Source organism: Pagrus pagrus, assembly GCF_965226575.1.
Source record: "Pagrus pagrus genome assembly, chromosome: 18".
NCBI lineage: Eukaryota > Metazoa > Chordata > Actinopteri > Spariformes > Sparidae > Pagrus > Pagrus pagrus.
The window spans coordinates 28767237-28781847 of NC_140202.1; the positions used below are offsets into that span (position 1 = coordinate 28767237).

At 47.6% G+C, this 14611-nt stretch overlaps 1 protein-coding gene across 1 annotated transcript in view; it reads left to right on the forward strand.

The window, feature by feature from the left end:
• Positions 1-14611, forward strand: part of mdga2a (MAM domain containing glycosylphosphatidylinositol anchor 2a) — a 79510-nt gene that overhangs the window by 42178 nt on the left and 22721 nt on the right. The window contains exons 6-7 of the mRNA XM_084381361.1: positions 1050-1322; positions 10877-11206. Of these exons, the coding sequence (XP_084237487.1) occupies positions 1050-1322; positions 10877-11206 (603 nt within the window). The remainder of the gene's footprint in view (positions 1-1049; positions 1323-10876; positions 11207-14611) is intronic.

Genomic DNA, 14611 nt, shown 5'->3' on the forward strand with positions numbered 1-14611 from the left:
CTTTTATTTCCCTCTGATGTGAATCTGAGGACAGGAAGCTTTTATACTGCAGCACTATGGATTATTCACACATGACGAGGTATTTTAAAACCTTTTAAAATGTAAAAAATGTATAGATGAGCCCACGATCCTCCTGAACATGAGACTGAGAGACTTCCAGACACTAAAGTTTTTATCTGTCCCACAGAAAACTCCAATAAAAATAATAAGAATCATAGAAAAACTAAACTTAGATTTTTACGATAGAATCATAAGATAATGAATCAGTCATAATTTAATGTAAATATTCCAGAGCATTAAATGTAAAGAGGATTAGAGAGACAGTAGATAATCCCTTTGGAATGACTTCATCAATCAAACAACCAGCAACAATTTTGATGTTTGATCAAACAGACTCCATGTTTCTACTCAAAGACACAAAGAAGTTCATGGAGAACATTTGCTGAATTTACAAGAAGGAACAAATAAGTCAGAATCAGTCAGAGACAGAGTTTCACACAGTTTATAAAGTGTCTCCAACTCAACAACTCACTAAACTGACACATTTGTTAAGGGAGTCTGGGGACAAAGAAGTCGCCTATACTGGTCCTTTGTTTCAGCCTCGTGCCTGTTTTTCTTTCCTGTATTTTAATGATGGGTAGTTTTCCAATTTGATGAAATTTAAGAAGAGACAAAAAATATAATAAATTTTTCAGTCACAAATCAGTGACTTCATTTAGACGTAAGTTTATTCTTACATCAGCAATAATTTGCTCTTTCATTCAGTTTGTTGCTTTTCTTTTTTATAACTCGTCATATTCTTTTCTTTTTATCCTGAAGTCACATCATTCATATTAACAAGAATAAATAATTAAACAACTGCCTTTAACAGCAGAAACCTGGAGCAGAACCGGACTCGTGGTGGGCGACCGAATGACAATAAAAAGACTTTTTGAAACATGTGCGAGCTTTGATAAAAACATAAAAATGTAAAACTGAGTAAAAAGCAGAGCAGAATCAAAGTGACGGCTCAATAACAACAAGTCTTCTCCCGTCTTCCTTCCCTCCAGCTCCGCCCTCCATTAAGCTCCTCCTGGACGACCCCCTGGTGGTGAACCCGGGGGAGGCGATCACTCTGGCCTGCGTGGCGTCAGGCGGAGACCCTCCTCCCACCCTCACGTGGACGAGGCCGGGAGGGGAGGAGCTCCCGAGGAGGAGCGTCTTCAACGGCGGCACGCTGACCGTCCCCACCGTCACCGTGGAAGACGGCGGCGCCTACAGCTGCATGGCGTCCAACAACGTGGGCAATCCCGCCAAGAAGACCACCACCATCCTGGTCAGAGGTACGACACTGAACTTCAGCTTTAACCTTGTGGGACCTCTGGTCTCTGCTGTGTCTCTGCCTGCTGTGTCTCTGCCGTGTCTCTGCTGTGTCTCTGCTGTGTCTCTGCTGTGTCTCTGCTTGTGTCTCGACCTCTCCCTCCGGTCAGCTCATAGAACGTCCAGCGTGACTTCATGCTGTTTAAACTTCATCATCAGAAGCAGCTCAGCTCAGTTTCTGTGTTATTAACATTAAAACAGCCTCTGTCCACTGACACACTGCTCAACCAAACTCCATTCTAAAAGCAGCTGTTTTAAGGTTGGCCTTATTTGTTCACAGTAAAAACTGTCGTTACAACTTAAAAAGACTCTTTTTAGATTCTCTTCCATCTACAGACACAATCGGCTCACCTGTCATTCACTCAGTGACATCATTAACTCACCTGTGATGACATTTACTGTCCTAGATGTAAAGAAAATCTTAAACTGGTGTTTTTTATCGCTTGATGTGCAAAATGCAACACACAGCTGTAGGCACGATGTTTCACAGCGCTGGTTTTCATCCAAAAGAACAAGCAGCAATGAACGTCGACTGCCTCACGTCTCGTCTCCCGTGTCTCACTGTGCAGCACTTGAACGCACCACAAAGACGACAGCAACGGCCAACCAGCTCTTAGTTCTGCACCTGTGAGAGAGGAAATAACTCTCCACACCAGCAGGTGGCGGTGGTCTGTATTCATCGTTCAAAAAGAGAAACCAGAAGACTTTCAGGTATACAAACTGATGAAGCCGTGTTTTTTCACAGCGCTCTCTAATAAAGACACTGACTCTGAGCTGAACAGCCAATCAGAGGGATTTCTCTCCGCCGCTGATTCAATGTGCTCAGTCAGCCACAAAGCCGCCTTGATGCTCAGATGATGTGAGCGCAGCAACAGATGCATGTTGCTCTTTATTTTGTGTTCAGTCACACGAGGATCGGGCTCCTCTGGGATTTGTTCGTCTACCTGTTGAAAGCTTCTCTCTGTCTGTCTGTAGACTCGTTCAGTGCTCAGGTGAGTCCTCTGCTGTAGTCGCTGCAGGTACAAAGGCACAGTCACATCTTTTCTTGTTGTTTTGAATGTACAAGCTGCAGCAGAATAGACCGGAGCAGCTCCGACACATCCACAACAAACCAAGCGTTTATCAGCGTCTGTGCAGCGGCGTTAAGCTCACAGATTATTTCAGTCTTTATAAATCAAATCCTCGTCCTCTCTGCTGCACGTCGTCGCTTCCTGCAGCGTCGTGATGAACATCATCAGCACTTTGTCAACGTCTGATGACACATCTGAGTCTGAGAGGATGAGAAGACAGTCAGCAGTTTGGTTTCACTTCTCTTTGTTCTGGTTCGTTTCTAAATCCAGAAACCACACGAGAGGACAGGAAGACGAGACGGACCGTTGGTCAGGCTGCTTCTCTGCAGATAAAGATGAAAAATGTTAAAATATCAGTCTGTCTGAAGGTGTCTGACGCTGCGAGACACTCGAGGACATTTTAAAACAGTTATTACTTCACTGTGTTCCCTGAGGGTCTGGACACTTTCCCAGCATGCACTGGATGGACAGGTCTTTGACATGAGATCTGATGAAGCCAATCAGGAGGTTCAATTAAGACAATATGAGTTGTGTGTGTGTGTGCGTGTGTGTGTGTGAGAGGGAAGCTGTCTCCAGCAGAGGCGACAGCATCAAACCCACGGGTCGGACAGCACAGACTAATCCCTTTAAAGCAGAACTCAGATTGACATGGTGTCAGTTCACCTGCTCTGTTTCATGCAGTAATAATGTCACATGATGTTTAAGCAGTATTTCAGACACAGCCTGTAGCTGACTTTTAGCTAATGCTAGTTAAAATGCTAATGTAACGTCATTGACGACGGTGGAAGAAGCCTGTTTATCTCCAACCAGCTGATTAATTACCTGAAGAAGTCGATGAGGTCGTCGAGGCTGCCCGAAGGTTTCTTACTCTTCACTAACGAGCGCTCTGAGATTACACACCAGATACAATGTGTCGATCAGCGAGCCAGGCTAGCTGTTTCCATCTGCTTCCAGTCTTTATGCTAAGCTAGGCTAACTACAACTTGACTCCAGGCGTGAGAGTGAAAAATGTTGAACTATTCCTTTAATAATATTATGTCATTTCCTGTGTGTGTGTCTTCTTCGACTGTCCACTGTGTTTTATTCAGCAGCATGACTCACCTCTGTGTGTGTGTGTGTGTGTGTGTGTGTGTGTGTGTGTGTGTGTGTGTGAGAGAGAGCTGCTGACCCTGCAGCCTGTCAGCTCGACTTCCTCCTCCTTACTTATTTAACTCCCATCATGCACCTCTCTCTCTCTCTATAGTATTCTCTCTACCAGGCAGCCAGTCCTCCCAGTCTGACACACACCACTGCTAATGGACACAGTGTGTGTGTGTGTGTGTGTGTGTGTGTGTGTGTGTGTGTTATGAAGAGGATACATGTTATTCTAATGGACAGGGGAGGTGTACGAGTCCAGAGGAGGAGGAGGAGGAGTTGGTGAAGGGTGAGAAGATGTCCTCGGCTCTTTAAACTACTTTCTCCATCATCTAATTTAAATTGAGGCCTTGAAGATTAGGCTACGCTCAGATCAGATTAAAGTTAGATTAAAGGAACAGTTCGGCTAAAAAAAGTCAAATCCAGTCATTAGCTTCTCCCCCACCAAAAAAAACAGACAACTAACACTGGATCACTGTGATACTGAAGAAAACTTAAAAACATGATGTTTCTAAGGCAAGTTCTGCACATGTGAGGAGGAGGAGTCATCGTCTCCTCCTGATGATATAAAGTCAGGCTCAGTCATCGTCTCCTCCTGATGATATAAAGTCTGCTGTGATCACAGAGATCACAACCTGATCTGAGGAGACGTTATTTAACTCTTTATTAAGATGAAGTCTCACTGGAGCTGCTCTGTCCATCTTTGATCTTAATAAGTTCAAGGTTTGTTTTGTGATATACAGTGAAATACTCTCAGCCCTCAGAAGATTAGCTCATCACTGAAGAGAATAGTAATAAGATATAACTAGTTTGGGATATTTTAGTGCCTCACTTGATTGTTTATTCTGTGACATATCTGAATTTTTATGTTGTCTCATCTCATCTTCTTCCATTTTGTCCGGGGTTGGGTCGCGGTGGCAGCAGGCTCAGTAGGGAGCTCCAGACCTCCTTCTCCCCAGCAACACTTTCCAGCTCCTCCGGGAGGATCCCGAGGCGTTCCCAGGCCAGATGAGATATGTAATCTCTCCAGCAGGTTCTGGGTCTGCCCCGGGGTCTCTTCCCACTTGGACGTGCCCGGAAAACCTCCATGGGGAGGCGCCCAGGAGGCATCCTAATCAGATGCCCGAACCACCTCAATTGGCTCCTCTCGACGCTTAGAAGCAGCAGCTCTACTCCGAGCTCCCTCCGGATGTCTGAGCTCTTCACCCTATCCCTAAGGCTGAGCCCAGCCACCCTACGGAGGAAACTCATTTCAGCCGCTTGTATCCGCGATCTCGTTCTCTCAGTCACTACCCACATCTTGTGACCATAGGTGAGGGTTGGAACATAGATGGACCAGTAAATCGAGAGCTTCGCCTTGCGGCTCACCTCCCTCTTCACCACGACGGCCCGGTACAACGCCTGCAATACTGCAGATGCTGCACCAAGCCATCTGTCCACCTCATGCTCCATTCTCCCATCACTCGTGAACAAGACCCCAAGATACTTAAACTCCTTCGCTTGGGTCAGGAGCTCACTCCCCAACCAGAGGGGGCAATCCACCGTTTTCCAGCAGAGAACCATGGCCTCAAACTTAGAGGTGCTGACCCTCATCCTGACTGCGTCACACTGCTGTGAACCGCCCCAATGCCTGCTGGAGGTCATAGGCTGAGGAAGCCAACAGAACAACGTCATCCGCAAAACGGAAAGTTTTCTGAGGTTCCCATACCAGACACTCTCCTCACCATGGCTGCGCCTTGAGATCCTGTCCATGAATATCACAAACAGGATCGGAGATAAGGGGCAGCCCTGGCGGAGTCCAACACGCACTGGAAACGTATTTGACTTTGTGCCGAGTATACGGACACAACTCTCACTTTGGTCGTAAAAGGACCAGATAGTTCGTACCAATACTCGTGGTACCCTATACTCCCTCAGTCCCCCCCACAGTACTCCCCAGGGGACCCGGTCGTAGGCCTTCTCCAAGTCCACAAAACACATGAAGACTGGATGGGCAAACTCCCATGACCTTGCAAGCCTGCAAGGGTAAAGAACTGATCCACTGTTCCACAGCCAGGACGGAATCCGCATTGTTCCTCCTGAATCAGAGGTTCGACGATCGGACGGACCCTCCTTTCCAGCACCCTGGAATAAACTTTTCCAGGGAGGCTGAGCAGTGTGATACCCCAATAATTGGATCACACCCTCCGGTCCCCCTTTTTGAAAATGGGAACCACCACCCCGGTCTGCCACTCCAGAGGTACCGTCCCTGATCTTTACGCGACACTGAAAAGATGTGTCAGCCATGACAGTCCAACAATGTCCAGAGCCTTCAGCATCACGGGGCGAATCTCATCCACCCCTGGCGCCTTGCCACTGGGGAGCTTCTCGACTACCTCAGTGACCTCTGCCAAGGATATGGACGAGTCTTCCCCCGAGTCTTCAGACTCTGCCTAGTTACCGAGGACGTGTTAGCCGGGTTCAGGAGGTCCTCAAAGTGTTCCTTCCACTGCCCGGCGATATTCCCAGTCTGGTTCAGCAGGTCCCCTCCCTGACTGAAAACAGCCTGCTGAGGCCCGCTTCCCTCTTCTGAGTCGCTGGATGGTTTGCCAGAACTTCCTTGAGGCCGACCAAAAGTCCTTCTCCATAGCCTCACCGAACTCCTCCCACACCCGGGTTTTTGCTTCAGTGACCGCTGAAGCTGCAGCCCTCCTGGCCTCCTGGTACCAGTCTGCTGTTTCAGGAGACCCCTGGGCCAGCCAAGCCCGAAAGGCCTTCTTCTTCAGTGTTATGACCCCAGGGGTCATAATTTGTATGTTCTGTTCTGTTCTGTTTGTCTGTGATGTTGTCTCCCTCCTGCCAAGAGGAGGTGCTGTTTTCTGTTTGTGTCCAGAACATCCTTACAGGTGGAGGCTGCGGATTGGGGAAGCTGGAAGGCTGCTGATTGGTCAGATCTCAACACTGGGACATTTAAAAGTGGAGCCTGGAGCAGACCTCGTCGCCTCGCTCTCTCTCTCTCTAAAGCACCTTGGCCGAATCATTGTGACTCCCATTGAAATTAGAAACATTCGATGTTCGTGTTTGCAAAGGGATTTAATATCTCTTTTGTATATATTGTAAATAGTTTTGTTAATATTATTCAGTCCAGTTTTGTGGTAGGGGTGAGTAGCCTTTTTCTTTGTGCACCTTTTTCTCCTGTTTATGGTTAGGGAGTTAGGTAAGACAACCTGTCTTTTTGTTGGCTTTTGTTTTTGGTTAGGAAAGTAAGTTTTGAAAACCCAGATCGTTTTGTTTGTTGTTTTAGGTGAGGCTCACCCTGAAGTTGTATTTTTCGTTTGGGATAAATAAATTCCCTTATTTTGGACTGCATCCTTAGTTTTGTGTGTTATTCTTGGGAGTGGGAGAAAGAGAGGGAAGCCATATGTTATGTTCTGGTAAACCCTAGGCCGGGGCATAACATTCAGCTTGATGGCTTCCTTTAACCGCTGGTGTCCACCAGCGGGTCCTTCGGTTGCTGCCCAGACTGGCACAGATGACTGTCTGACCACAGCCCTTAGCGGCCGCCTCTGCAATGGAGGCTCTGAACATGGTCCATTCGGATTCCATGTCTCCAGTCTCCCCCGGGATGAATGAAAAGTTCTTCCGGAGGTGGGGGTTGAAGACCTGACAGACCGGGGCCTCCGCCAGACGTTCCCAGTTCACCCTCACTACTCGTTTGGGTTTTCCAGGTCTGTCCGGCAGCCTCCCTCGCCACCTGATCCAGCTCACCACCAGGTGGTGATCAGTTGACAGCTCCTCTCTTCACCCGAGTGTCCAAGACATACGGCCACAGGTCCAATGATATGACCACAAAGTCTATCATCAACCTTTGGCCTATTGTGGCCGGTACCAGGTACACTTATGGGCCACCCTATGCTCCAACATGGTGTTCGTTATGGCCAATCCATGACTAGCACAGAAGTCCAATAACAAACCCCCTTCGGGTTCAGATTAGGCAGGCCATTCCTCCCAATAAACCCCCCTCCAAGTTTCCCCATCGTCACCCACATGAGCGTTAAAGTCCCCCAGAAGAACTATGGAGTCCCCAGGTGGAGCCCCTTCCAGGACACCACCCAAGGACTCCAAGAAGGCCGGTATTCTGAGCTGCTGTTCAGTGCATACGCACAAACAACAGTCAGAGCCTTCCCCCCAGCGACCTGCAGTCGCATGGAGGCGACCCTCTCGTCCCTCGGGGAGAACTCCAACATAGCGGCGCTCAGCCGGGGGCTTGTGAGTATCCCCACACCCGCCCGTCGCCTCTCACCCTGGGCAACTCCGGAAAAGGACAGAGTCCAGCCCCTCTCAAGCAGTTTGGTTCCAGAACCGGTGCTGTGCGTGGAGGTGAGCCCAACTATATCTAGTTGGTACAGCTGTACCTCCCGCACCAGCTCCGGTTCCTTCCCCACCAGTGAGGTGACATTCCTCGTACCGAGAGCTAGTCTGCGATGCCTGGGGTCAGGAGGCCCAGGTCCCCCCCTTCGCCTGCTCCCCGATGTACATTGCACCCAACCCCATCGCTCTCCCCTGCGGGTGGTAAGTCCACAGGGGCGATGCCCCATGTGGTTCTTTTGGGCTGAGCCCGGCTGGGCCCCATGGGCCAAAGCCCAACCACCAGACGCTTGCCGGCGAGCTCCACCCCGGGTCTGGCTCCAGGGGAGGGCCCCGGTGCCCCCATTCCGAGCGAGGTACTCTGGCCCTGTAGCTGCCGATTTGAGGGTCTTTTTGAACCGCTCTTAGTCTAGTCCCTCCCCTGAGACCAATTTGCCTTGGGAGACCCTACCAGGAGCTAATGCCCCGGACAACATAGCTCCCAGGATCACACAAACCCCTCCACCACGGTAAGGTGGCGATTCTTCAGAGGATTTTTATTTTGTGTTTTGTGAAAATATTCTCAACTTCCCTCACTAACTTTGAGTTGTGTATAAAGATAAAATGATGTTATATATACATGTAACATGTACATGTTCCAGGCATTTTATAACTCAGAGCACCTGTGTGACTTTCAAATAATAACCGCATTATGTTTATACATCCATGACTGTACCTATTGTTAGCTTGTTAGCTCAGCTAGCCGTGCAGCCAAGGACGTCACATTAATATATAGTATATATATAGTTAGTCGGTTGTTATGTAGAAATAAACCCCTTGAGGTTGTATGGAACCATTCCATACAACCTGTCTGGGTTTATTTCTCCATAACAACCTCCGAACTATACATGATCCCTTACGTAGGCAGTGTGTTGGTATCAGCTGTTACTGATGAAGCTGTTCACCTGTGGATTGATCCAACAGGTGAGACGTGTTGTCTCTGTTCTGATTTCAGTTGAGATCAAAAGGATTAAAAATGATCAGATTGTTTACTGAAGCAGATTATAAACAATATGTTTATGAGACGGGATGATGACAGATTCTCTGTAGTTCACAGGTGTGTGTGTGTCTGTGTGTGTGTGTGTGTGTGTCTGTGTGTCTGTGTGTCTGTGTGTGTGTGAGAGAGATCTCTCTGTACAGCAGGGTGTTATGGGTAACATGTTTTTTTTCTCGAGCTTTCACCCTCATATAAAGACCGTACTTTTATTAAAGTAGCACTGTGTGCTGACAGGACTGGAGCCGTGCCAGTGTGTGTGTGTGTGTATGCCTGCATGCGTGCGTGCATGTGCGCGTGAGTTTTATGTGTGAGCAACTGCATCCACCTCTTGTTATGCAACGGACCTTTTACTGACGCAGTGAGAGACAAAAACACACACACACACACAAAGAGTCTCTCTCTCTCACACACACACACACACACACACACACACACACACAAAGAGTCTGTCTCACACACACGTACACACACACAAAGAGTCTGTCTCACACACACGTACACACACACTGTCACACACTGGGTTTTGTTCCGAGGCGTTCTTCCTTTAATCTTAATGAACAAGGACAATCAGCTGCTCGCCTCACGAACTGAAGCTATTTATATACACATACCCCCAACACACACACACACACACACACACACAGATCTGGGATTTGAACTCCGACCTCCTGGTCTGTTTGCAGTCATCCACTCAGGATGATGATGACATCACTGGTTGAACAGAATCAGATCTTTGTCCAGTGACTCTGAGAAGCTCCTACATCACACCTGAGTGACACCTGTGATGTGATGTCACTTCCTGCTCTGTATGAAACAAACCCGTCCATCACTGAGACAAACAGACTCCATGTTTCTGCTCAAAGACAGAAAGAAGTTCATGTAGAACATTTGCTGAATTTACAAGAAGGAACAAACAAGTCAGAATCAGTCAGAGACAGAGTTTCACACAGTTTATAAAGTGTCTCCAACTCAACAACTTACTAAACTGACACATTTGTTAAGGGAGTCTGGGGACAAAGAAGTCGCCTATACTGGTTACTGGTTAGTGTGTTTGTAAAATGTGACATGTTTAGATCAATAAAATGTTTCTTCTTTCATAAATTGAGTGTAAATGGTGAAATCAGTGTAAACAGTGTTCAAACAGCTGCTAAATGTTGGCAGGTAAGACCACTGATGGAATGTAACTAAGTACATTAACATTACATTAGCACTTCAGACACAATGTTTTGCGTTTAATGCTAAATTTACAAGAAGGCACCAGTGATTTAGAGGTCTAAGTTTCTCCTCACTCAACAGCTCCGAAAATCAGTCAATTTGGTAATGGAGTCTGGTGATGTTGTGGTCACCAGTTCAATGGTCGGATCAGTTGTTAGTGTGAGACGAGCTGAAACCAGGAGGTGGAAGCGGCAGCAGCAGCTCGTCGCTGTGGACGCTCTCAGGATTAAACTGAACAAATGGTTTCAGTCATAATTAAAGCTCATTTGGACGGATTAGTTTCTCCACAGCAGGACGGGTAATTGTGATAATGTAAAATATGAGAAGAGACCAAACTCTGCTGTCAGTCTCAACACGGATCTGCTGCAGGATTCAAACCAGCGACACAAGATCAGCAACTGTGAACAATGTTGAACCTTTTTGACAGTTTAAATTTAACTCAAACTCACAGAACTTCATTTTATAAAGACCCTGAATATGTCAGATGGTGGTCCACTGAGTCGGTTCTGCTCGAGGTTTCTGCTGTTAAAGGCAGTTTGGTTTACAGCCGCTCAGTTTGGAAAGTGTCATGAGATGAGTTCTGTTGTGAACGGGCACTGAACAAATAAAGATTGATCGATGTCAGACTGAATATTAGAGAGATGTGTTGAATGTATCTCGGTCATCTGACTTCAGTGTCAACATTAACACAAACGTGTGCGTCTTTCTCCTGCAGGCCTTCGTAAAGGTCGTTTCTGGATCACGCCCGACCCGTACCACAACGACGACAACATCCAGATCGGCCGGGAGGTGAAAATCAGCTGCCAGGTGGAGGCCACGCCCCCCGAGGAGCTGCAGTTCAGCTGGCTGAAGAACGGCCGGCCGCTGAGGAGCTCGGAGCGGATGGTCATCACCCACACCGACACCGAGGTGTCGCCGGGAACCACCAACCTCGACATCATCGACCTCAAGTTCACCGACTTCGGCACTTACACCTGCGTGGCCTCGCTGAGGAACGGAGGAAGCCCCGAGATCAGCATCGACGTCAACATCTCATCCACCACAGGTGAGTCAGGCTGGGGGCAGGGCTCTGACACACCTGAAGAAGTATCAGATATTTTACTTGTACTACAGTGTAAAAATACTGGCTTACAGGTGAAGTACAGCACACCTGCAGCAGCTCAGAGACGTTCACTCAGCCGTCAGGAAGAGGTCTCACTCTCCTCAAACTTTCAGTGATGTCTTTATTTCCTGTGAGCTCCTTCAGCCGGTGGGCATCAGAGTGAAGACTCTTTAAACTGTGACGTGTTCTCCGTCTCTCCTCTGTGAGCTGCTGTGAGGCTGCAGCAGCACCTGCACTTCTTCTTCTTCTTCTTCTTCTTCTTCTTCTTCTCAAAAGCCTGCAGCTCTTGAACTCTGTGACAAACCTCCTTCTGCAGAGAAGAGAAGCAGAACTTTTCCTTCAGACGGACGTCACACAGAGGAGCGTCTGCTGGCGGCGGCTGGCTTCCTGTTTGTTTGTGACCTTGGCAGACGAGAGGAGGAGGAGGGAGGGATGAAGAAGAGGAGGAAGGGTGGAGTATTTGAATAGAAGCGTCGCTGCAGTCGCAGTCGCCCGCTGACGGATGTTTCGTGTTAAAACAGAAGGTCACGCTCGGGTCGCTGCTGCACTCCATCAGGAGAGTAATGTTAAAACAGCCCCCCTCCTCCTCCTCCTCCTCCTCCCCCTCCTCCTTCCCCCCTCCTCCTCCTCCTCCCCCTGCTCCTCCTCCTCCCCCCTCCTCCTCCTCCCCCTGCTCCTCCTCCTCCTCCTCCTCCTCCTCCCCCTCCTCCTTCCCCCCTCCTTCTCCTCCTCCCCCTGCTCCTCCTCCTCCTCCTCCCCCTCCTCCTTCCCCCCTCCTCCTCCTCCTCCTCCCCCTGCTCCTCCCCCTGCTCCTCCTCCTCCCCCTCCTCCTCCTCCCCCTGCTCCTCCTCCTCCTCCTCCTCCCCCTCCTCCTTCCCCCCTCCTCCTCCTCCTCCCCCTGCTCCTCCTCCTCCTCCTCCTCCCCCTCCTCCTTCCCCCCTCCTCCTCCTCCTCCTCCCCCTGCTCCTCCTCCTCCTCCCTCCTCCCTCCTCCTCCTCCTCCTCCCTCCTCCAGCAGCTCTCTCAGTGTGTTTTTAAATGAAGGACAAGCTGAACATCAGAGATGGAGGAAGAACAGTTTGACTTCCTCTCACCTCCTTTATGTCCTCCATGTCGCTGCATCATCATCATTTTAGGGAATGTTTGATGTTGACCTCTGACCTCTGACCTGTGGACAAAAACAAAAGCAAAATACTACAACTGAATGTTTTTAGACTCAAAGCTGGAACTTATTTTTGTGAAGTCGTGTTCACAGTGGAGATGTTTGATTTACATCTGACCGACACAAAGTCTGGAAGACAACCCATTACAGATCTTGTTGGTTTGTTTGTTTGTTGGTTTGTCGGTTGTTTGTGTGTTGGTTTGTCGGTTGTTTGTTTGTTTGTTGGTTTGTCGGTTGTTTGTTTGTTGGTTTGGTGGTTTGTCGGTTGTTTGTGTGTTGGTTTGTCGGTTGTTTGTGTGTTGGTTTGTCGGTTGTTGTGTGTTGGTTTGTCGGTTGTTTGTTTGTTGGTTTGTTGGTTTGTCGGTTGTTTGTGTGTTGGTTTGTCGGTTGTTTGTTTGTTGGTTTGTCGGTTGTTTGTGTGTTGGTTTGTCGGTTGTTGTGTGTTGGTTTGTCAGTTGTTTGTTTGTTGGTTTGTTGGTTTGTCGGTTGTTTGTGTGTTGGTTTGTCGGTTGTTTGTGTGTTGGTTTGTCGGTTGTTTGTTTGTTGGTTTGTTGGTTTGTCGGTTGTTTGTGTGTTGGTTTGTCGGTTGTTGGTTTGTTGGTTTGTCGGTTGTTTGTGTGTTGGTTTGTCGGTTGTTTGTTTGTTGGTTTGTCGGTTGTTTGTGTGTTGGTTTGTCGGTTGTTTGTTTGTTGGTTTGTCGGTTGTTTGTTTGTTGGTTTGTCGGTTGTTTGTTTGTTGGTTTGTTGGTTTGTCGGTTGTTTGTGTGTTGGTTTGTCGGTTGTTGGTTTGTTGGTTTGTCGGTTGTTTGTTTGTTGGTTTGTCGGTTGTTTGTGTGTTGGTTTGTCGGTTGTAGGTTTGTTGGTTTGTCGGTTGTTTGTGTGTTGGTTTGTCGGTTGTTTGTTTGTTGGTTTGTCGGTTGTTTGTGTGTTGGTTTGTCGGTTGTTTGTTTGTTGGTTTGTCGGTTGTTTGTTTGTTGGTTTGTCGGTTGTTTGTTTGTTGGTTTGTCGGTTGTTTGTGTGTTGGTTTGTCGGTTGTTTGTTTGTTGGTTTGTCGGTTGTTTGTGTGTTGGTTTGTCAGTTGTTTGTTTGTTGGTTTGTCGGTTGTTTGTGTGTTGGTTTGTCGGTTGTTTGTTTGTTGGTTTGTCGGTTGTTTGTTTGTTGGTTTGTCGGTTGTTTGTGTGTTGGTTTGTCGGTTGTTTGTTTGTTGGTTTGTCGGTTGTTGGTTTGTTGGTTTGTCAGTTGTTTGTGTGTTGGTTTGTCGGTTGTTTGTTTGTTGGTTTGTCGGTTGTTTGTGTGTTGGTTTGTCGGTTGTTTGTTTGTTGGTTTGTCGGTTGTTTGTTTGTTGGTTTGTCAGTTGTTTGTGTGTTGGTTTGTCAGTTGTTTGTTTGTTGGTTTGTCGGTTGTTTGTGTGTTGGTTTGTCGGTTGTTGGTTTGTTGCTTTGTCGGTTGTTTGTGTGTTGGTTTGTCGGTTGTTTGTTTGTTGGTTTGTCGGTTGTTTGTGTGTTGGTTTGTCGGTTGTTTGTGTGTTGGTTTGTCGGTTGTTTGTGTGTTGGTTTGTCGGTTGTTTGTTTGTTGGTTTGTCGGTTGTTTGTGTGTTGGTTTGTCGGTTGTTTGTGTGTTGGTTTGTCGGTTGTTTGTGTGTTGGTTTGTCGGTTGTTTGTTTGTTGGTTTGTCGGTTGTTTGTTTGTTGGTTTGTCGGTTGTTTGTTTGTTGGTTTGCCAGTTGTTTGTGTGTTGGTTTGTCAGTTGTTTGTGTGTTGGTTTGTCGGTTGTTTGTGTGTTGGTTTGTCGGTTGTTTGTTTGTTGGTTTGTCGGTTGTTTGTGTGTTGGTTTGTCGGTTGTTTGTGTGTTGGTTTGTCGGTTGTTTGTTTGTTGGTTTGTCGGTTGTTTGTTTGTTGGTTTGTCGGTTGTTTGTGTGTTGGTTTGCCAGTTGTTTGTGTGTTGGTTTGTCAGCAGGATTACATTAAAGCCACTGAACAGATTCCACCAGACCCGGGTGGAGGATGAGTCTCAGCCCGGAATAGAGCCCATTACCTTTTAGTGTGGGTTCTGATGAAGGGACGGATCCAGGGATTGTTCTCACTTGAACATTGTGAGACAGGACGTATTTCCACATTTCTGGTTCAGGACTGTTGGGCCTTGGCGTGGGTATGCTCTCTACTGATTGTCAATCTGCTTTTAAGATCACT